Source organism: Lutra lutra, chromosome 8 (assembly GCF_902655055.1).
Source record: "Lutra lutra chromosome 8, mLutLut1.2, whole genome shotgun sequence".
Lineage (NCBI taxonomy): Eukaryota > Metazoa > Chordata > Mammalia > Carnivora > Mustelidae > Lutra > Lutra lutra.
The window spans coordinates 106,099,512-106,121,993 of NC_062285.1; the positions used below are offsets into that span (position 1 = coordinate 106,099,512).

General features: G+C 35.1%; 1 protein-coding gene across 2 annotated transcripts in view; it reads left to right on the top strand.

The window, feature by feature from the left end:
* The window catches only part of OTOGL (otogelin like), a 130,778-nt gene extending 109,694 nt beyond the window's left edge, over positions 1–21,084 (top strand). For both annotated transcript variants that reach the window (XM_047741446.1, XM_047741447.1), the window contains 14 exons: positions 1,355–1,540; positions 3,140–3,352; positions 3,810–3,914; positions 5,305–5,412; positions 7,032–7,133; positions 7,623–7,727; positions 7,814–7,854; positions 9,993–10,056; positions 11,723–11,901; positions 12,348–12,452; positions 15,306–15,425; positions 16,794–16,839; positions 19,581–19,660; positions 20,326–21,084. In XM_047741446.1, the coding sequence (XP_047597402.1) occupies positions 1,355–1,540; positions 3,140–3,352; positions 3,810–3,914; positions 5,305–5,412; positions 7,032–7,133; positions 7,623–7,727; positions 7,814–7,854; positions 9,993–10,056; positions 11,723–11,901; positions 12,348–12,452; positions 15,306–15,425; positions 16,794–16,839; positions 19,581–19,660; positions 20,326–20,526 (1,655 nt within the window). In that variant the 3' untranslated portion in view covers positions 20,527–21,084. The remainder of the gene's footprint in view (positions 1–1,354; positions 1,541–3,139; positions 3,353–3,809; positions 3,915–5,304; positions 5,413–7,031; positions 7,134–7,622; positions 7,728–7,813; positions 7,855–9,992; positions 10,057–11,722; positions 11,902–12,347; positions 12,453–15,305; positions 15,426–16,793; positions 16,840–19,580; positions 19,661–20,325) is intronic.
* Positions 21,085–22,482: the final 1,398 nt, after the last annotated feature.

Below are 22,482 nucleotides of genomic sequence, written 5' to 3' on the forward strand. Positions count from 1 at the left end.
TCCCTTTTCCTCCTTTCCTGACACAGTATCCACTTCCTGGAAACTTATCTTTTTTGGCTTTCTTTGATTGATATCTGGGTTCAGCCTTTTTCCAAATACATGTTTGTGGACCCTTTTTCTTTTGTTTGTATTCTTTGACAGTTTTTATTTATGGGGCTCATGTTTTCTCATCAAGTTATGATGCTTTTCATAAAAATTTTTATTAAACCTATATCCAGTCCTGGGTACATTTCACAGAAAATACTGTTAATTTAAGTTAAGAAATAGCAATTAAATGGATTAAGGGTTAAAAAATGGTCAAAATGAATGTTAGTGAAATGTTCCAAAATAAAATAAAAGTTTTCATTTTCCCTAGAAGAAAAGGTAAAATATGTATAGAAAGGATAGCATATCACAAACACCGGTTACACGACTTCATTTCAGAAATAGGAGCACCTGGGTGGCTCAGTGGGTTAAGCCTCTGCCTTCGGCTCAGGTCATGATCTCAGGGTCCTGGGGTGGAGCCCAGCATCTGGCTCTCTGCTCAGCAGGGAGCCTGCTTCCCCTCTCTCACTGCCTGCCTCTTTGCCTGCTTGTGATCTCTCTCTGTGTCAAATAAATAAATGAAACCTTTAAAAAAAGAAAGAAAGAAAGCAAAGCAGCTCCTGGTGTGCCCTACCACCCCTTCCTGCTCTTTGCTCCCAGAGGTAATCACTATTCAGGAGTGGGTTTGCTTGATTCATAGGTAATGTATGACATCTCTAATTTTAATAGATACCGTCAAATTGTTCCCCACTGAGATTTTACCAATTTATGCCCCCAACAGCTGTGTGTTCATTTTTTAACAGTATGATATTTTAAGATGACTGAGAATCCAAAGAATTTTCTAAAACATCATTTAGAAACTGTTCAGCAATGGTAGTTTCCTTTGACAGTGAAGGATTAAACCTAAACACACAGCATTTTTCTTTTTTATGGCTTGGTTGAGTTACATACCTAAAGCATATTTCTGTGCTTATTCTGAGTAGACTGTTGTATCTCCCCACTACCAGAGAAGTCACTCCATGCCAGCTGACTCAGGATTAATGCCAACCAGATTTGGGCTGCCTCTTGATCATGTTCATTTGCTACAAATCAGATGAGCTTTTTCTACCATAGCTATCATACTAGCCGGACCCCGGACAATACTCAAAAATACCTATTGCTTATTTTGTTTCTAGTTTTTGGTTATATAATACATGAAAAAATGAAATTTGAAGAGACGGAAATGGGCCAAATGCGTTTTCAGAAAGAAATCTGATATTTCTTCCTTTCACTTAATCATCCAAATAGGTGACTTTTCTCATGAGCAAATTCTGTCCTCTGTTATTCATAGCTCTGAGTTGCCCAGAGGGGATGGAATATCAACCCTGTGTGAAGACCTGTGAAGCAAGAACATGTCTGAACAGATGGTTCTATGGGCATTCCTCGTGTCTGAATTTAAGAGAAGATTGTGTGTGCAAAAATGGAACCATCCTTCACAGGCCAGACTCAGTCCAGTGCATCCCAGAGCAAGAATGCGGTAAGCAGCAGAGTGCAAAAAATGACTGGGGACTCAGCAAATAAATAAAGCTTGTTTAGATCTTGGGGAGAGGTGCTGAGGAAGATTGATCAACAGGTCCCCTTAAGTGTTGGAAAGAAAACCAGTGTGTTTGTAGTTTGATTTTAATATTTCAATATTTCAATCAAAGTTACCCAAATTAGATGTTTCGGTGGTGATGTGGTTTTGTTGTTGTTGTTGTTCCAAGTTTTTGTTTAAATTCCAGTTAGTGAACATATGGTGTAATATTAGTTTCATGTGTATAATTTAGTGATTCAACACTTACACACAATACCCAGGTGCTCATCACAACAAGCTCCCTCTTTAATCCCCATCACCCATTTAACACCCCCCCACCACAGTGAGGCAGTGATGATGTGTTTTAATCTCTCTGCCTGTAATAACTAGGCAAAGGTATGATCAATGAAGAATTAAGAGCATAGGATGTGAACTCAATTGAAATTCCAATTATTTCATGTAATAGTGATTCATCTTTACCTCTTTGAGCCTGGGTTAGTTAGCATCAGTAAGATGGGGAAAATAATAGCACTTATCCCATTAAGTTAGTGTGGGGATGCATAAATAATACAAAGCATTTTGCAACAGTGCCTAGAGAAAAATAACCACTCGAGAAATGTCAGATAGTGTTATTATGTGGGAGAAAATATTTAATTTTTCTACTTTCAAATTCAAACCATTTCATTCTGACTCATCGTCTCAGTGGTGGTTGCAGATGAAAATAGTGCAAAATTGAGAAAATTGCAGTACAGAGCTTATCATTATGATTAGAGGAAAAGAGATTAAGCTAATAATGAAAGAGAATGGGCAAGTAGAAGCAAAATGCATTTATAGTTCCAGAAACAAGTTTGTGTTTGCCATTGAGAAAAGTATTTGTAGAAGACTTTGAGAATAAACAGGCATCTTTGTTTTTTTAGGGACCTGTGAGGTTGGTTTGATAGTAAAGAAAATAATACAAAAGAAGTTCATTTGAGGCTAGGGATATGAAGGTCACTATACTCATCTCTTTCATTTTTAAAAGAACTACCAGTGGACTGTATTTATCACTAAGTAAAACTTGAATAACAAAACTACATAATCACTAAATAATAAGTCACTAAATAAATAGCTACTTCCCACATTTAGATTTTAAAGCTGACATGTTTTGGATTTTCATATGACAAAAATGATAAATATATGGTAGGGATTTTTCCCACTGAGTTGGAATAGCTAATATTGAAAAACTAACAAATTCATTTTACTGAGTTTGTTCAAGCTAAATAAATTATATTAATAAGGAAAAGTGAATAAAAAATAATGAACAGATTATCTTATGTATATAAGGGCATTCAAATTTACAGATAGTTATAGAAGGGAAAAATATTTTTGTAGACTATATGACAAATTTCATTGAAGAAAAATGTAAGCTACAAGCCGATTAAAAACAGGACTCTAAAGAAGGAAAAATCTGTGACATGTGATCTATGTCATTAAGCCAAGTCATGGTCTGAAATCCAAACATCACAGCCTGATTTATTTTAATGCCCAGGTTATGAGTGATGTAACATTGTCCATCTTTTTAAGCATGCACGGATAGTGAAGGTCAACCTCGCACTGCTGGGGAGGTTTGGAATGGGGGCATTGACGAATGTGCCCTCTACAAATGCTTGGAGAATGGAAGTATTATTCCTATAGAACCTGATTGTGATGAAGAGCCCTCGCCGATTTGTGAGCGAGAAGCTGAAATTGTCCTGGGCATCATTGATAAGTGGACCTGCTGTACAAAGGAAGTTTGCGGTACGTTGCAGGAGGAAGCCTTCCCATCTGTCAATGCCATGAAATGTGTTGATATTATTTGTGAAAAAAATCAGGGCATGCATAATGTCTGGTAAACAAAAGGGTTGAGGTAAAAACAGAAATATGGCCATAAATATCATTTATACTTTCTCAAAGCAAGTTTTCCTCATTATGGTTTTGCTGACTTTGCAAATACACCTGTAAAACTCTGGCTATAAGCAATTAATAGTGTTCAATGATATGTGACAAGGTAAAGGTTCTGGGAGTCTTTGACTTATGACACCTGAGGGTGAAAGGGGAAATCTGCTACGGTTTCACATATGACCCATTTGTAAGTTGAATGTGTTTAATTGCCCTGCAAAAACATACACAATAAGAATCACTTCCCTGATTTGAGTTAGCACAGGATTTTAGTTATATTCACTAATAATTTAGTGCTTCTATTTCTTATTTCCAGGATGTGACATGACTTTGTGTGAAACTGCTATTCCAACATGTACGAATAGTCAAAAATTGGTTGTTGGCCATAGTCCTCTTTCTTGTTGTCCACAGTATCAATGTGGTGAGTAATTAACTAGGAAAAATAAAAGTGAGGTTCATTGTTTATTCAGAATAGAGGAGTAGATTCTCATTCTTTGGGTCAATAAGAAAATGATTTGTCATAAAATATTGTGGAGTTGTCTTGCTAAAGATAGTTCTTTTTTTTTTTAAGATTTTATTTATTTATTTATTTATTTATTTATTTACGATTTTATTTATCTGACACACAGAGTGAGAGAGAGAGGGAGAGGTAGGCAGAGGCAGAGGAAGAAGCAGGCTCCCTGCTGAGTAGAGAGTCCGACATGGGGCTTGATTCCAGGACCCTGGGATTATGACCAGAGCCAGAAGCAGATACTTGAGCCACTGAGCCAACCGGGTGCCCCAGAATAGTTCTTTTTTAACCTGCAATTTCTTTGTGTATAAAATCTATCTAAATATATAATATAGTTTATATAAATCTCATATATATATAAATTTTAAGTTTATATATTAACACATGGATTTAGATAATTAACTCATTTTAAAGATCTTAATCTTAGCAGAAATATATAAGAAATAGCAGGTGTGATATTGTAATTTATAATAAGAAATACATATCCGGTCTTCGACACCATTCTCAGTACAGCAGTCCCTACCCTGAATTTCATAAATGTGGAGACCTATAAAGGTGTCTTTTGTTATGTTAATGTGATGCTTTTGGAAGGCCTTTGGCTAATCTGATAATGGGGGTTGGTTGCCAGGGGAACCAATCCTGTGATTGGAGGGTTAGAATTTTCAGTCCCACCCCATGACCTCCAGGGAGGGGAGAGGACCTGGAGGTTGGATCTGAACTTCAGTAGCTAATAGTTTAATCAATCATGCCTGGGTAATAAAGCCTCTATAGTAAACCCAAAAAAGAATGAGGTTTAGAGAACTTCCAGGTTGGTGAACACAAGGAAATTCAGGGAATGGTGTGCTCTGAGATAGAAAAGCCCCCTATCCTTTCCCTATACCTTGCCCTATGCATCTCCTCCATCTGGCTATTCCTGAGTTATATTCTCTTATTAAAAAAATGGTGATCTGGTACACAAAGTGTTTCTCTGAGTTCTGCTGGCTGCTCTAGCAGATTAATCAAACCCAAGGAGGAGGTTGTGGAAACCCCTGATTTATATAGCCAGTCAGCCAGAAAGGAGCACAGGTAACAAGTGGGGCTTGTAACTGGTGTCTGTAGATAGTGTCAGAATTGAGTTGAATTGTAGGACACCCAGCTGGTATCTAGAGAATTACTCCGTGCTGTGTGGGAACCCTCCCCCAGCAAATACACACTGAGGTAGCAGGTTATATTTAAATTCAAAGAGAACTAAACCATATGACTTTATTTATTTTATCATTTCATTCTATACAAATTTTCAAATACCTTGGTGTTTCTGCAGAATGTGACCCATTGAAATGCCCCAGTATCTCAACACTAGAATGCAGAGAAGACCAATTCATGATTCAAGTCCAACAGGAAGAGCCTTGCTGTTTTTCTCCTCTCTGTGGTGAGTGTTCTGTGAGATAACTTTTTGGAACAAAGGGAGAGTGTATGGAAAATCTCTTATTTGACATGAATTTCATGGGACCGATGGTAACCAATATTCTGGTGATACACTGATAGGAATTCAACTGAATAATGACAGTTGAAAAGAAAGTATGGCATTTTAAATGACTCGACAATTAGTACAATTAGCACTATTTTCCCTTATTATTTATATGGACTATATATATATATATATATATATATACACATCAGTCAAAACATACTCAAGACAATATAATTTTTTTTCTTTAATAAGGCTAGTACCAGTTGTTTTTAGAGAAAAATTTAGCCTTGGCTTTCCTTGAAGAACCAACTAACATAATGGACTCTGCTAAGCCATTGGAGAACCTCTTTAAAACTTGATTTTATGGGGCGCCTGGGTGGCTCAGTGGGTTAAGCCGCTGCCTTCGGCTCAGGTCATGATCTCAGGGTTCTGGGATCGAGTCCCGCATCGGGCTCTCTGCTCAGCAGGGAGCCTGCTTCCTCCTCTCTCTCTCTGCTTGCCTCTCTGTCTACTTGTGATCTCTCTCTGTCAAATAAATAAATAAAATCTTTAAAAAAAAAAAACTTGATTTTATATATCATGTATGATGTATGTGTGAGCATGGTGATGATGGAATAGAATGGTAGAAATGAAAAGTGTCTGGGAAAAGAATACATGAGCTATATATTCTGTCTGATGAAATGGACATTGAAAAAATAAAAAGTCTTCTATTTTCCATTTCAAGTAAATCTTCAGATCAAAGACTGGTGATTAATGTAGGTTTCAGGTGTATCTATGGAAATCAAAACACATCTCTTTTTACCAGTTAAGGTTCTTTGGGTGCAAGTGGCAAAACGGACTGATCACAGCTAGCTTACACACAACCAGTTACTGGAAGGCTTGGGGATCAAGATTTTGTAGGATCAAGATGAAGCAGAACAACTAAGCCCTGGCAAGGAGAGACACCATCCACTCCAGGTGGCAGTCACTAATGACTGAGTCAGCAACATCCATTTCCTGCCCTGGTGTGCCTCTGTTTTGATTCAAATGCCATAGAAAGAGTTTCTGATTTGTCTAATGTGGGTTGTTCCTACACAGAGGCCTGCTGAGAGTCAGGCACCTTTATTAAGAGTCATTCTAAGGCAGTGTGGGTGGGACATTTCGTCAAGGTCTTTCAGAGAATTGTAATTGAAGTGGGAAAGGGATACTGAACAGCTGTAAAGAACAGGTGCCTACTCTATTATTCTTCCACAAATTGGAGTAATCAAAGGTAGCAAATTCAGAAAACGGAAGTAAATGAGTCAATGACATTTTGACCCTAGGAAAAAGAAAATTTCTCTAAAAAACCTAACACTCTCTATTTCTGGTAAGATGGTGTTTTTCGCTGTCACCGTGTTTGGAAAGCATATAGCAGTACGCTTGATAGTATTGTTTTCATGACCAAGTGAGGAGATCTGTCATTAAAGCCTTATTTTCCCTGTTTCTTATTTTATTAAACATTATTTCATGTTGATTTTTACATGTGTGTAGTAATCCAAATTGATGGACAGTTCGTTTTTAGCTCAGTTGTGACTTTTGGCTTTTCATTTTACCTTCAGTTTGTGAATCTTGCACCGAACCTATTCCGCTATGTACTGATGGGGAATTTCTCACTGTGGATCTTAATACCACACATTTCTGTTGTCCACGGTATTATTGTGGTAAGTGCATCTTAACTAACTTAAAATATTCAGCTATATCCAATATTTAAGAAGCCCCATGAATCTTCATTGCGCTGTTATATCAGACCTTCGTTGAATTCTACATATAAAATATATATTAAGTATATGCAATATTTTTTCACATCTAAGAGGTCTTCTTGGATAATGTTACTTCCCCAAAATAGATTACTATGACTCTTCTCATCATCCTAGAATTTCCAGCTTCCCAGGTGATTCCATACATTCTCTACTTCCTTTCTCTTATGTCTGGCATGTCTCAGGGCCCTTCAACCCGCTGCCGTAGTTCTACTACTGTTCTATCTGCTCGGGAGTCATGTATTCTGTCTCCAGTGATACATGGTAAGTGAGCAGTGGGAGAGATATGAGTCCATGCACTGCATCAGCAGTGGCTGTGAGCTAGCTGGTAGGCAGTGAGGACAAGCTTTTACAAGAAGCCACTCTTTATCCATGGAATTTTTTTCTATTTAGTTTGTGACCCACATCTTTGTCCTGCACCACTACTCAACTGTGCAGAGGATATGAAGCTTGTGAAAGAAAATTTATCTGGTCAATGTTGTCCAACATGGCATTGCGGTAACTAATTTTCATACTTCATAGTTTTTATTACAGTACAGTGTAATATTCTGAGCAATGTAAATATATTGATTTTTGCCTCCTAGAATGTAGCTGTGAAAACCTTGTTATGCCAACCTGTGAAGTGGTAAGAATACATATTTTGATTGAATTGTCATATTATTTAAATCAGTTTATTCTTCCTTTATACCTTATTTCTGAGTTCTCAGAGCAGATTAAAGTAATATACTCTGGTATCAGGGAGCAGTAAACCCTTTTTATTTACTGGAGATAAGAAGACGTAATCCATTATTTTTTTCACTGGTGACTGAATCTACTAGCCTCATATCCACTTCACTGGTCTTAAAATGAAGCAAAACATTGAAAGAAAGAGTATCTCAATATTAAGAAGTGTCCCCAGTGATTTTTCAAGAAATTATGCCAATGATGCATCTGTTGTGGAGGAGGAACGTATATAAACATGTAACTGTTGGTATCTTCTTAAGAGTTATCTACAAACATTTTGTAAATAAGGAAGTTGAGGTCTAGAAAGAGCAAATGATTGACCGAGATCTTTAGGACTAAAACCAAGGGTTGTTTTATGTCTGTGTCTCCTTTCATATATTCCTTTATTCTTCTACTCTGCCATAACTCTTTCATTTCCCTTAGAAATTATAGCCCAGACATAAGAAAAAAAAAAAAAAAAAAAAAAAGCAGGTTGAAACTGCCTGGTTTTCATTCCTGCCTGGACTCCTCTTACCTGTGCTTCATTTTCCTCACCTGCGATATAAAAAGAATGACAATGCCTATATCTATGAATAAAATAAGTTAATATAAATTACTTGGATAGTACCTGACACACAGAAAGAACTCAATAAGTATTAGCTGTAATTATTATGATAAAATAAATATTATGATAAAATTATTGTGATAAAATATGATATTATGATAAAATAAAATTAAAATGTAATTATTATGATAAAATAATACAATACCCAGAATGTTAACCACAAGTTAGAAATTATCACGGAGAACTTTCTAGGGACGTTACCCATCAAGAAAAATTTGAAAGAAAGTGATAGGTTAGGATAATGGATGAGAGGCGTTGAACTATTCTAGATAGAGGCTAGGTTGAACATGAATAAATACACCAAAGTATGAGGCAAGATACGTATGCTGAAAGATAGCAACTTCTCTCACACCTTGAAAAAACATCCAGCTCTTGATTTCAGCTCAGATTATGATCTCAGGGTCGTGAGATCTAGTTCCACGTTGGGCTCTCCACTCAGCACAGAGTCAGCTTGACATTTTTTCCCTCTTCTTCCCCCTGCCCTCACCCCACTCCGCACTTGCACTTGCACTCTCTCTCTCTCAAATTAATAAATTAAGCAATTAAAATCTTAGGAAAAAATCATATTAATTTTATTACTGATATCATATGAAAAACGCACTCAGGAAAAGTTAACACTTAAAAATGCAATTCTTCAAACTTTAAACCTGGTACTACACCAAGAAGAACTTATACCGTTTCTGACAAGGCAATGTTTAAGCATCTGTATGACAACAATTTATTGACACCTAAAAGTTATACCACACTTTCTGTGTGTCCACCTATTGTAAGTTCTTTCCCTGAACTGACCCATTTATTTCTCCAAATAAATCTAAGAGGTAGGCAATGTTATTATCCCCATTTTACAGATGAGGGAAGTGAGGAGAAGCCTGGCTCAGTAACCTTCCTGAGATCACACAACTAGTAGGCAGGAAAGGCAGGATGGGCTCAGAGCAGCCTTATTTCTGAGTCTGTGCTATTAGTCTCTCGACTATACTCTTCTGCTCCTGATTTATATGCTGTAGCAACCTTGCTCCATGCAAACATCAGAACCTTGGACCAAGAACATTTGCACCAACAAAAATTTCCAGGATTAGCACATATTTTCTTGTCTCAAATTATCCACTAGATGCCCTGAATCCAACAATATTTTCAATTGTTGGATTAAACATAAAGAACATCTTCTCTACTTTAACTCATTAAATAGATAAATTAAAGTTTAGAGAGGTTAAGTGATCCATAATCATATTGTTTATTGTGAATTTTTTCTGTGGGCTGTTAATTAATGACCACTGGGTTAATCAAAGCATGTTCACTATCAAATATTTAATAAGCACCTGATATGTGTCTGGCTAAGTAGTAGGGAACTTACTAAATGCTGTACTGTGTATATGTTTTTATAGTTGCCATAAAATAAGCTGTATAAATCATATTTAATAATAATATCTTTCTAATAGGGAGAATTTACTGCAATAGACCATAACTTTCAGAGTGACTGTGGATGTGTACAGTATCTCTGTGGTAACTATGTTTTATCTAGCTTTTAAATGATATGAATATTATTGGTATCTGTTGTTCACTCTTCATAAATTAAAAATATTTTCTTTGAGTTGTATTACACATTTTAAACCATTTTGCCAGTTTTTGAGTATAAAAATGCACTCTTATTTTTCAGTTGCCTCTTTTGTAATACCTGTAAATGTTCTGATAAATATGTTAATGGGACAGAAAAATGAATGTGTTTGTCAGAGGCTTTGCAGAATTTAAAGTTGATTCTGTTTTTTTTTTTTTTTTAAAGATTTTATTTATTTATTTGACAGAGAGAGATCACAAGCAGGCAGAGAGGCAGGCAGAGAGAGAGGAGAAAGCAGGCTCCCGCCGAGCAGAGAGCCCGATGCAGGGCTCGATCCCAGGATTCTGAGATCATGACCTGAGCCGAAGGCAGCGGCTTAACCCACTGAGCCACCCAGGCGCCCCGATTCTGTTTTTTTTTATATATATATTTAATATTTTAAAAATAGGCATCTAAAAGGGAGAATTTTTGCTAACTGTTCTATCATTATGGATGTTAACATTGCAAAACATAGAACTGATTTTTCTATAAAATCATAAATCTTCTATTATGTATTAGTGAGTTAATAAAAAACCTTTAATTCAACAGTTTGAGATTTTTGCATTTTTATATACAAGAAAGGTTTAGAGCTTTTGAGCTGAATCTTCGTCACTATGGTAGCCTAACTCAATATGCTTCTACTTGTATTGGCCACTTTCACCATCGAGTATGATGTATAAGACTATATTTTGGGGCGCCTGGGTGGCCTCAGTGGGTTAAGCCGCTGCCTTCGGCTCAGGTCATGATCTCAGGGTCCTGGGATCGAGTACCGCATTGGGCTCTCTGCTCAGCAGGGAGCCTGCTTCCCTCTCTCTCTCTCTGCCTGCCTCTCTGTCTACTTGTGGTCTCTCTCTGTCAAATAAATAAATAAAATCTTAAAAAAAAATTTTTAAAAAGACTATATTTTGCATCACAACAAAATTCAAAATTTTCTCTCAAAAGAATCATTGAGGCACCTGGGTGACTCAGTGAGTTAAGCGTCTGCCTTTGGCTAGGGTCCTGACCCCAGCGTCCTGGGATCAAGTCCCACATCGGGCTCCTTGCTCGGTGGGGAGCCTGCTTCTCCCTCTGCCTCTGCCTGCCACTCTGCCTGCCTGTACTCTCTCTCTCTCTGACAAACAAATAAATAAAATCTTAAAAAAACAAAACAAAACATGATATGTTAGTGCTAACCATTAAGAGCCCTACCACTGTTGATTTATATTTTGCTTCTATCTATCTCCACTCCCCCAAATTGTCATGTCATGTTTCCAGAAGAGAGAATAACAAACAAGTAGCTTGATGATAATTCTACAATTCTGGAGTCTGTGATGAAGTATAGCTTTTGAAGGCAGTTTCAACAGTAAAGAGGAGTTGAGTTTACAGACTACTTTCTTATTGTATGTTAAGGAATGAATGTGCAACATTCATCATTAAGTAAACTCATTGAGTTGTTAACAATATATAGAGGTAAAGATCTTTATTGGTTTTGAAAAAATTACACATCATAATGAAAACATAAATATAAATAAAAGTTCCATTGATTGATTAATAAAAAACTCAAAATAGTACTTTTCACTGACTTTCTTTTCTTAGAAAAAGATGATGTGTGTGTATTTCAAGAAGTATCAGTATTGAATCCTGGCCAATCTATGATAAAGTATTTGGAAGGAGACTTTTGTTATACAGTGGAGTGTTTGGAAGAAAAAGATAACCATACAGGCTTTCACACTCTGAATTTTACAATAGTGAATTGCTCAAAAGAATGTGACATTGTAAGTATTCTTTGTAAGTCATTCCAGTGGAGACTTAAATTAATCATAAAATGGCAGCTATAGAATTTTAACTAGGGAACATGGCATAAGTTAAAAGTATACACTTGAATAGTTCAATAATCTATTAATGTGCAATATATGTCTATAATGCATATTTTCCTTTTCCTGTGTATGTTCCTGAGCCATATTATCTATTTATCTATATAGCTTGCTTGACCAGCTTGATGAATCTTGGCTGCTAGATGGAAAGGTTAATATTTACTTCACTTCCTAATACAGCCGTATAAAGTTGGTTATTATTTGAAGTGCCTCAAATTTAACCTTTAAAATGCTTACAGGTGTTCTGAGAGAGCATATAGTTATATTGGGAAGCACTTCCAGAATGGATTCATTAAAAATACTGGTATTGTTGTGTGGCTAATTAAATGTATTATCATTATATCCAGCACCAGGTGTATACCCCGTCTCCAAGTGATTATGATTGCTGTGGTACCTGCAAAAATGTATCCTGCAAATTTCAAATGGAAAAAGGAACATCAGTTATATATGAGGTAGGAATTCCTTAGTTCCTAAAGTAAGTTCTTTGGAAGGTAGCTCTCTGTGCTGTTTCCTGAAGAAGATGTTCTGAAGTTAAATAATTTGAAAAAATAACACAGGTGCACACACACACAGAGTTCTACACATAATAAACACACTCATATACAGCACACAAGACACAGTTACATTTGTTACATTTTAAAGTTTCTGATAATTCCTGCTATAAAGGAATATGTTGAACTCATTTCTCAAACTCATTTTTTTCCAGATATGAGGAAAACGGGCTTTGAGAATTGCTTATTTCTAATCATTAGAACAAAGGGAAAAAATTATTTTATTCACAAATTTAAAAAGAAGAATTTTAAAGTAAGATATTAAAAAAACAAAGGGGGGAACACCTGGGTGGCTCAGTCAGTTGGGTGTCTGCCTTCAGCTCAGATCATGATCCCAGAGTCTGGGTATCGAGCCCCGCAATGGGCTCCCTGCTCATTGGGGTGTCTGCTTCTCCCACTGCCCCTCACCCTTCTTGTGCTCTCACTCTCCCTCTCTTTCTTTCAGATAAATAAATAAAATCTTTAAAAGAAATTTTAAAAATAAAGCATTTTAACAGAAATAAACTCATGAGGTTCACATTTAATTATTTCGGGTATTGAAGATTTCACTGGGTAAATAAAAGATTGAGAATATTTGCCAATTGTTTTTTTTTTTTTTCACAAAGAAAACTTCAAGAGTCAGTAATGCTATATCACATCTTTTCAGCAAAAATAATAAAATAATTATTCAGAATTCTCTTATAGTCTCATAATAACTCCATGTAGGTTTATAGACGGACCTACTCCTTCCCTAGAAGAGAAAAATGGGACTTTCTATTATTAGTGCAGTTTTTAGTGATGTCACCAGATGTAGGAGTGTCACTAATTTTTTATAACTTACATTATCTTAAAGTTGTTCCAATTTATTATTGCCATTTTTAAGTTTTTCCATTCATAGTTTAATTATCTAGAGGTCTTACTTCTGGTGTTCTTAATTACATGGGATTACTCACATACCCTCCAAATAGATTTCTCCAATCCTGTGCATTTTATTAAGTAAGAAAGATGACCAGTTGGGGCGCCTGGGTGGCTCAGTGGGTTAAGCCGCTGCCTTCGGCTCAGGTCATGATCCCAGGTCCTGGGTTCGAGCCCCACATCAGGCTTTCTGCTCAGCAGGGAGCCTGCTTCCTCCTCTCTCTCTGCCTGCCTCTCTGCCTACTTGTGATTTCTCTCTGTCAAATAAATAAATAAAAAATCTAAAAAAAAAAAAAAAAAAAAAAAAAAAAAAGAAAGATGACCAGTTGTCTTCTTGTGCCATAACCCATGTTTCACGGTTATGTGCAAGCTAGTGTTACTGATTTAATTAGTGTTGTTGGTATTGTTTGTTTTATCCTAGCAATATTTCTGTTTAATAATATATTATTTTAAAGAAGGTTTTTTGATAACAGAAGCTTCCAAAATGATGAGGAAGTCATACGTGTCAGTGAGAGAAAATGAACCAGAGTTTACTTGAAAAAAAACACAGAAATCTGGGGCTTTTAGTAAAAGGACAACATATACTCCATAATCAAAAATCCAGGAACCATCTATGTATATAACTAGTATTCACAGTGAGAGCCTGAAATGTAAATAAAAGACCAAATTATGTTCAGAATATTTTTTGAGAACTCAACAGGTAAAGCAATCAAGGTAAATAAACATCAAGATCGTTAACTTTTGCTCTTTCAAAGATAAGCTTTAGTAATCTAGGAATCTAATTTCTATGGAAGAACTAATTTTTTATTTCAGATAAGATAGTACTATTAGAACTGAATATTGGAATTACTATTTGAATTTGAATATTTTATTTTCTCTTATACCCGGACTTGTAGATCTTTTCTAATTTATCTAAAAGATCTAAAGAGGGGTGCCTGGGTGGCTCAGTGGGTTAAAGCCTCTGCCTTTGTCTCAAGTCATGATCTTAGGGTCCTGGGATGGAGCCCCGCATCAGGCTGTCTGCTCAGCAGGGAGCCTGCTTCCCACCACCCCCACCGCCTGCCTCTCTGCCTCTCTGTCTGTCAAATAAATAAATAAAATCTTAAAAAAAAAAAATCTAAAGATATGTAAGTTAAAATAGAATCTGGAGAAAAAGAAGTTCGTCAAAATTCTTTACCATACAAGGAATCTTCAAGTCAGAGTTTGGCTAGCATTTTAAAATGTGGGTTATAAAATAAAAATACAGATTGACAACTACCAGCCCAATAATTATAACATGTCCAGCTGCTTTTATTTCTAAATAAGAATTCTGAAATCAGGAATGAAATAAACAGTTACTATGTTTAAAAATTTGCTAAAATAATAGGGATATGTTTTAAAACAATGATAAGGAGTGTAGAACTAGAAGCAAGAGTCAATAATCACTGTCATCCAAAGATTTTTTTAATTGTTTTGCTGATAAGGGAGTAGAAAGAAGGATAAACAAATCTCAAGAAAGGAGGCATATTAGCTAATATGATTTGTTGTTTTATAATTAGTGAGGGAACAGTAGAGCAAGACCTTTGACACATGGCCAAATTGGGTAATTAATCTTGTAGTAGAAACAGATACCTATTTGTTTCTTTCCTCTATTGTTTTATTTCACATTTACATCTCAGTTCTGGTATGAAACCAAACACACATACATGCACACACCCCATCTATGTATTTTTATTCCTTTAAGATAAATTTGGGGATATTTCCAGATGGACATTTTATACCACAAGAAGTTCTCTGCATCTTGACTTGGAGAGGAAATATTCTACTTAAGAAATATATCAGATTTTAATAAACAAAACAGTAACTTTCTCTTATTTTTAGGAGGGGAGTACCTGGCATTATAATTGTACCACATATGAATGTGTAAAGACTGACGAAGGGACAATGATTCTGAACTACAGTATGGTCTGTCCCCCTTTTAATGAGACTGAATGCAAAATGGTTTGTACTTTATCATATCTAAGAAAATGTAGTATTATATAGAATTTAGGAAATATGTTTTCAAAGGTTGTACATACATATGTTGTGGCTTATTTACTTTGGTGTATGTTTCACTTTCACATGTGCATAAAAGCCCTATTATATGTCTTCAGTTTGCCACTTTAAGTTATAAATGGTGTTCCAAATAACTTTGATTCTCCCTGAACGGGTATTGTGCTAGTTCAAAGAATTATTGAAAAATCATTTGATCAGCAGACCTAGTCTCCCTTTCAGTATGAATTGATAATCTATTAGAGGCTGTCCAATTTTACTTCTTAAACACACAGCCAGAATTTATGATGCCATTCCCTTTTTAATACAAGCCTAAGTCAGATTTGTTTTGACTCCTCTGAGCACAGCCCTGGTGGAACCTGGCGTATATGACAGCACTGCTGATCCTTTAGGTTAGATTCCCCAACTCCTTATTCTCTCAGAGAAGAGTCCACTGGGAAAGTAGATTTTTGGAGGTGATACATTTTTATTGTAAGATCCTTTGTAGCTTTAACTATTTCGGAGATAGTAATCCTTCATGAAAAGTGAGCTTTGTTCTATTGTGTAGGCAATATTTTTCTTAAGTGTGCAGAAATAGCATAGTCTCATTGATTTTTTTTTTCTCCCCAAGATGTGCCCTTTTAGTGATGGTGGATGTCATGTATAATAAAGTAATAGAATTTCAGCTCTGAAAAGAATCTTAGGCATCATCTTATTTCACAGATTCATTTTTATGGCACAAATTCTTTTACTTATATTGTAATTGGTAAGTTACTAAAAGCAATTAGCGGCTTACTGTAAGAATTCAAAAAGGTAATCAATAAAAGTTTTCTTAATTTAGTCCTAGGCAAGAGTCATCCTGAAGTGAGCAAATTTTTTTTTTGAAAAAATGTTAAAGAAAAAGATACATCATTTTAACATTCAATTATATTCAGGAACTTAGTCCTATCTCATAGAATACCTTAGGTTATTCCAAGGAGTTGAAAAAAACATAATGGCCTCAATTTAGAGTACCTATTAGTACTCTGCTTTGGTAAGAATTTTTTATGCATTATTGAAAATGTTTTTAATAAATAAATAAATAAATAAATAATGTGTTCTTTTAAGTAAGTTAATCTCTGCACTTTACTAGTGAAGAAATAACAAAAATTTAAACAAAATATCAGCTTCTTATTTTAAAAACAAATTCTCATTAGAAATAGTTAAATTTCTATAATTTTCCAATAAAGGCTTTGTGATATTTAATAAAAACACCAAGAGAGTTAGTTTTCTATTTCTAGTCCAATAGGACATGAACAAACACTGTGAGTTTTGACTTTATTCCTTCTCTCTTCCTAGAATGAAGGGATTGTAAAGCTTTATAATGAAGGCTGTTGCAAGATCTGTAAGTGAGGACATATTATATGCGTTCATTTGATTAGTTTTAATTGCTCATGGTAATTATGATCTTTCTCATAAAATTCAGATCTTATGAAGCAAAGAGGGAAGCACATTTTATAACGTTATTATTTAAATGTTTGTCATGTGGTTAATTATTTTGTAATTTAGTCTTCTGGAGTGTGAATAAAGCATTTTTAATTCAGATGAATTTTAACCTAAATATCAGAAATTTCTTTATTGTTGTATTTCCTAAAAGGTATTGTATAGGATTTTAATATAAGTTTTAAGTTTAAAAGGTCTCTTTGGTCAAATTTGCTTGGAACATGCTGGGCTACACCAAGTTAAGTAGGTTATGATGAGAATGGCATTTTGACTTCACTAAGGACCTTGGATTCTACAACTCCATGCTGATTATTCAACAAGTAGGTCCATTTTGTTATCCAAGGGCAGGCAGGGGAAGATCTATGCAACTGACCATAAACCTTCTATTTATTGCCTGCCGCACATTGGCACAATTAAGCCCCCTAAAGACAGTATTGTAACCAATCTTTACAACAGTTGAGAGGTAAATGGGAGGTAGGTATGGTTTCCTCTACAGATAAGGAAATGAAGGTTTAGAAAAGTTGATTACACTAATCAGTAATGGACTCAGGCCTGTCCAATGCCCAGGTCCAGGACCTTTCAATTCTGCCAAGCTCTCTAAAGTTGCAGAATAATACCAACCTACCTCAGTTTCTCCCATCTGACATGTAGGGACTTGTGAAATAGCTTCTGCTTTGGTATCACAAAATCCTTGTCTACAAACTTTGTTTCTGGGTGACTGGGCTATCTTGGACAGACTGGATGATGGATACTATTGCAGATACTGTGCTTAACCAAATGTATTCCCATAGTCTTTAAGAAATGAATAGGAAATGCCTCTTGGTACTAATAAGTTCAGCCAGCTAACAATAAATTTAAGGTGTCCCGTTATATTCATTGCACAAATTAGCTAATCAAATAGATTTCTACAAGATGCCTGTCACGTATCAGGCACTCTTTAAGGCACAGGGACTATGATAGTGAATGAAACAGTACCTGCATGCCCTAGTGCACATTATGAAGAAGGGGAAGACATAATGAACACATAAATATATACTATTGTGTCAGGTAGAGACGACTGACATAAAGAAAATTAGTACAGTATAAAAGGGATGGGGGGTGGGGAACTGGGTTGCTAATTTAAGTGAGTGGTTGGAGCATGCCTCTGTGGTGAGGTGTCATCTGGGTAGAGACTGAGTGTCTGAATCCAGCCAGGAAGAATAACAAGTATGGAAAGCAGAGGAAATAGCAAGGTTTGGCTAAGCACAAGGATGAAGGTGACAGAAAGAAGAGGGTGGATACCTTATAGGTCACATTAAAGATGATTTCTTCCTTAACTCTTCTTTCTTCTGACATGAGAATAGAAAGGCTACTAAAGTAACTAACCACTAAGTGGAAGCACCATAAGGTACACACCAGCCTGTCCTCCATCATGAACTCTGAACCACCAACCAGACTGTAGTTGGGAAGCAAGGGAAAGGAGAAGGGACAAGCATAGGATTCTGAGGAGGAGTCACAACTGAGATGGAGAAAAACCAAAAGGGCTGTTTCAGAAGCCAAGTGTGGAAAGTATATCAAGGAGGAGAGTGTGATAGATGGGGCCAAATGCTGCTGAGAAGTTAAGTAGGATGAGAACTCAGCTATGACCTTTGAAGTTAGCATTTTGAAGGTCAAGAGTGACCTTGAAAAGGACAATTTACTTTCAGGCAATCTTTGCCACTCATCTCTGCTTCAACCTGAGTAGTTTAGCTTTTAGATACTTTACATGTTGGAATTTCATATAAGCACTTAACATAAAAGATTTTGTGGCTAAACTGATTTGGAAACTGAAGATATAATTCCAATCTTTTGCAAACAAGGAAACTCAGCAGAATGATTTCAGTGACTTTCCTAAAGTAATAAAGCAAGTTATTGTCAGAGTGAAGTAAGAACCTTGGTCTTTTTGCATCCTGATTCAAGGGTTATTTACATATAGCTCTAAACATGTATTCCTAGGTGTCTTATCAAGTGGTCATCCATCACACCACAGAGGCATTTTAATATATCATTAATTAATACAAAGTATTTTAATGTGAAGTCATAAGAGATAATTTCAGAGCCATAAATATCAACTGTAATGACTCATCCATACATTTCAAAATGGTTGATAAATAATTCAGTTACCTTCATGTATGATTTTATATTAAAATCTATTAAGATAAAGTAGCTTTAAATCTGTTTTTAATTTTAAAATAGGTTTATGTATACATGTATAGCTGCCTAATTATATACATGTATATATACTTCTACATACAATGTTTCATTCTAAAAATAATAATTTTAAAATTTTAAATATATATTTTATCTCTATATATGATACACACAGGTTGATGTTAACATTATTGCATGCGTAGAATGTTTTGATTCTATTCTAGGACAATAAGGTAAAGAGATAAATATAGTGCTAAAAAATATGAGAAAGTCTATTTAGAAAGTGAAAATAAATATTGAGCATAAAATATTTGAGGGAAATTTTAAGTATACTTTAAGTATACTAAGTATAGGAATGTATTTCACATAAATATATACATTATTTTATTTTAAATATAGGCATATGTTTAATTGAATTAAGAAATAATCTGACATGGGCTTTCTGATGAATAAATACATTCTATATTTTATCAGGCAAACGAGAAGAAAGAATATGCCAGAAAGTGATCATTAAATCAATCATAAGGAAACAGGACTGTATAAGTCAAAACCCTGTAAGTGGAAACATACAATTTGTTACATAAAGGGTATATGTCTTTCCAAAAGTATATAGCACTAATACATTTGTAAGTCAACAAAATGCCAACTGTCACAATATTTAACTTTGCAATTATTCATACATTTTAATATTAAAATATTCTGTTTGCAAAGAAGTATAAACTATTCTTGGCATTAATAATCAATAGTTATGAATCATAATTGCAATCTAGAGAGATGGAAATTAAACCAAATATATTTGACTACATATTTTTTTAACTATGCAATTTTACTCAGCAAAAATAGTCTTAGTTCTAATTTTACCCCATTTAATGTGACCTACCCAGTACTACAGTCTCCATGAGGTATGATATAATACAGATTACAATAGAATCATTAGATGGTGATGAACATTGTACATATACCTGACTAGTTATATGTGCACATTTATTTCAGAGTTTATGTCAGCCTTTCTGTCTTAGGTATCATCATGGAACATCTCCTGGACTTATTCAAGTTATTAAAGTTTAACCTGGTATTTTCTTGCAGTCTTCTAATATACAGAAGCTTGAGACTTATTACAGTGATAATAAAGTTTTGCTTTCATTTGGTATCATAGGAGAATTGAATAGTCAGTTTTTAAACATTTTAATAATTCTTTTCTCATTGTCTCTTCTTACAGGTAAATGTTGCATCTTGTGATGGAAAATGCCCATCTGCTACCATATATAACATCAACATTGAGAGCCATCTAAGATTCTGCAAGTGCTGTCGTGAAAATGGAGTGAGAAACTTGTCTGTGCCTCTGTATTGCTCAGGAAATGGCACCGAAGTCATGCACACACTCCAGGAACCTATAGACTGCACATGTCAGTGGAATTAAACTTTTGGATTTCTAGGAACTCTATGCAATAATCACAATGTCAAATGAAGTTACCTTCCAACGTCATTATTTTGGCACTGGAAGATTTTATTAAACATTAATGTATTTTTCAGACGATTGGGATATGGCAATTTAATGCTTGGTACAAATATATGCTATTTCCTAGAAAAAATAATTGTCAAAATAGTTGTCAAATAAAAATAAATCAAATTTATTGATTTACTCTATTTTAGAGACTCAACAGATTCTAAGTTATTCAGCTGAGATGCAGTTATGTATGTAATTGCAACATGCCACAGCCCTGGGATATTCTCATCCATTAGAAGGTTATTTTGCATTTTCCATTTGCACCCAATAGAGATTTTTTTGCCTTGTGAAGTCTGCCATAGCTTCCCAAATTAAGATAGCAGTACTCTTTCCTCACTACTGTTTGGTCTGGTAAATGTAATTAGTTAAAGTTGGCATCTGGATAGTCATAAAGAGTAGGATACATAGAGACAGATCATTGAACTATAGGATTTTAGATTATTTAAAGCCTGAATGAATATTAGGGTTGTTATTGCAAATGCCTCTCATTTTGCAGGTGTACCAGGTCACTGGAAAAGCTGTGTGCCTTATAACAAATGACTTTCTGAATCTCAGTCCTATGCTCTTTTCTTTTGAATGTTATAGTGAGGTGTCTGTCGTGGAATCTTTGATTCTTAAAGAGCTTGCTTTGCATAGAATTAAGAATTTTAAATTCAATTCCTTTTAAAGAAATCAAAAATAATGCCACACATACATATGTATATACATACATATAATAGTAATCCCAATAATAAGAAATGGAGAAATGTAGCATGACTTGCTAAAGAGTGGCGGGATATCTTGGACTTTTATTTTTTTATACCATTACAACTGTTATGAAATAAGTTGTTACTATTTAACATTTAATTATTTGCTATGCCATGGACCTATGGTTTTTGATATGTATTTGCATTCGGTCAAAGTTGCGTGCTATTTTGCTTTTCATGCTGCTGCTTTGCCAATGAAGAATGAAATAAAATGATTTGAATGTATTAATCATTCTGCAATGGAATGCTGCACTTTTTAAACATAATAGGTTATTGATATTTGCAAGGAACATATCTTGAGATCTTTGCAAATCCTCAAATTTTCTGCCACTTACAGTATAGAATTATTTGAATTTCCTCATCTGTAAAAAAGAGAGAATGCTCTACTTGCTATGATTGTTGTGGGGATCAAATGAAGTCAAATAGCAACAAGAAAACAGTAAAGGTGCATTGAAAAGCAGATGTGGGTGGGCCTGGTGGTCTAGGTTCAGATTTCAGCTAGGTGAGTTGCTTGGGTTTCAAAATCATGCTTCCCAGAAAAAAATGCAACTTATCAGATATTTTGGACCTCCAGGGTTACTAAGAAACGAATGAAAGAATGAAATGAACATTGCATCTGCAATGTCCCAGTGCCTACTATTTATAAAAATGGACTTTATCTTATTGTGCTTAATAAAGTGTTTCATCTAGACATTAACATTTCGGTATTCTTTGACTCCTGTTAACATATAGATCAAATCAAATGTCTTTGGTTAAAATAAATTAACATTGCTTGAGAGAAACTATTATGTACCTCTGCTGAGGCAGGTAATGTTGTCTATTGCCTGCCACACATTTCTTTATTTTCATGCTCTGTAAAATGCTTGTAATTAAATTAAAAATACTAAATCACTTTTAGACCTATTTGTGGGGGAAAACGGGAAACATTTTCCTAGAACATGATAAGCATTCTGCAATACAACAGATAGGTATTGAGCACCTGCTATGTCCCAGGTGCTATTCTGAGCTCTGAGGACAAATGTAAAATAAAGCAGACACAGTGTAGTCTCTCTTGTAATTTAAAGTCTTGTGAGAAAGTAGGCATTAGTTACATAAACATACCTATGAGAAAGTTCAGAAGGAG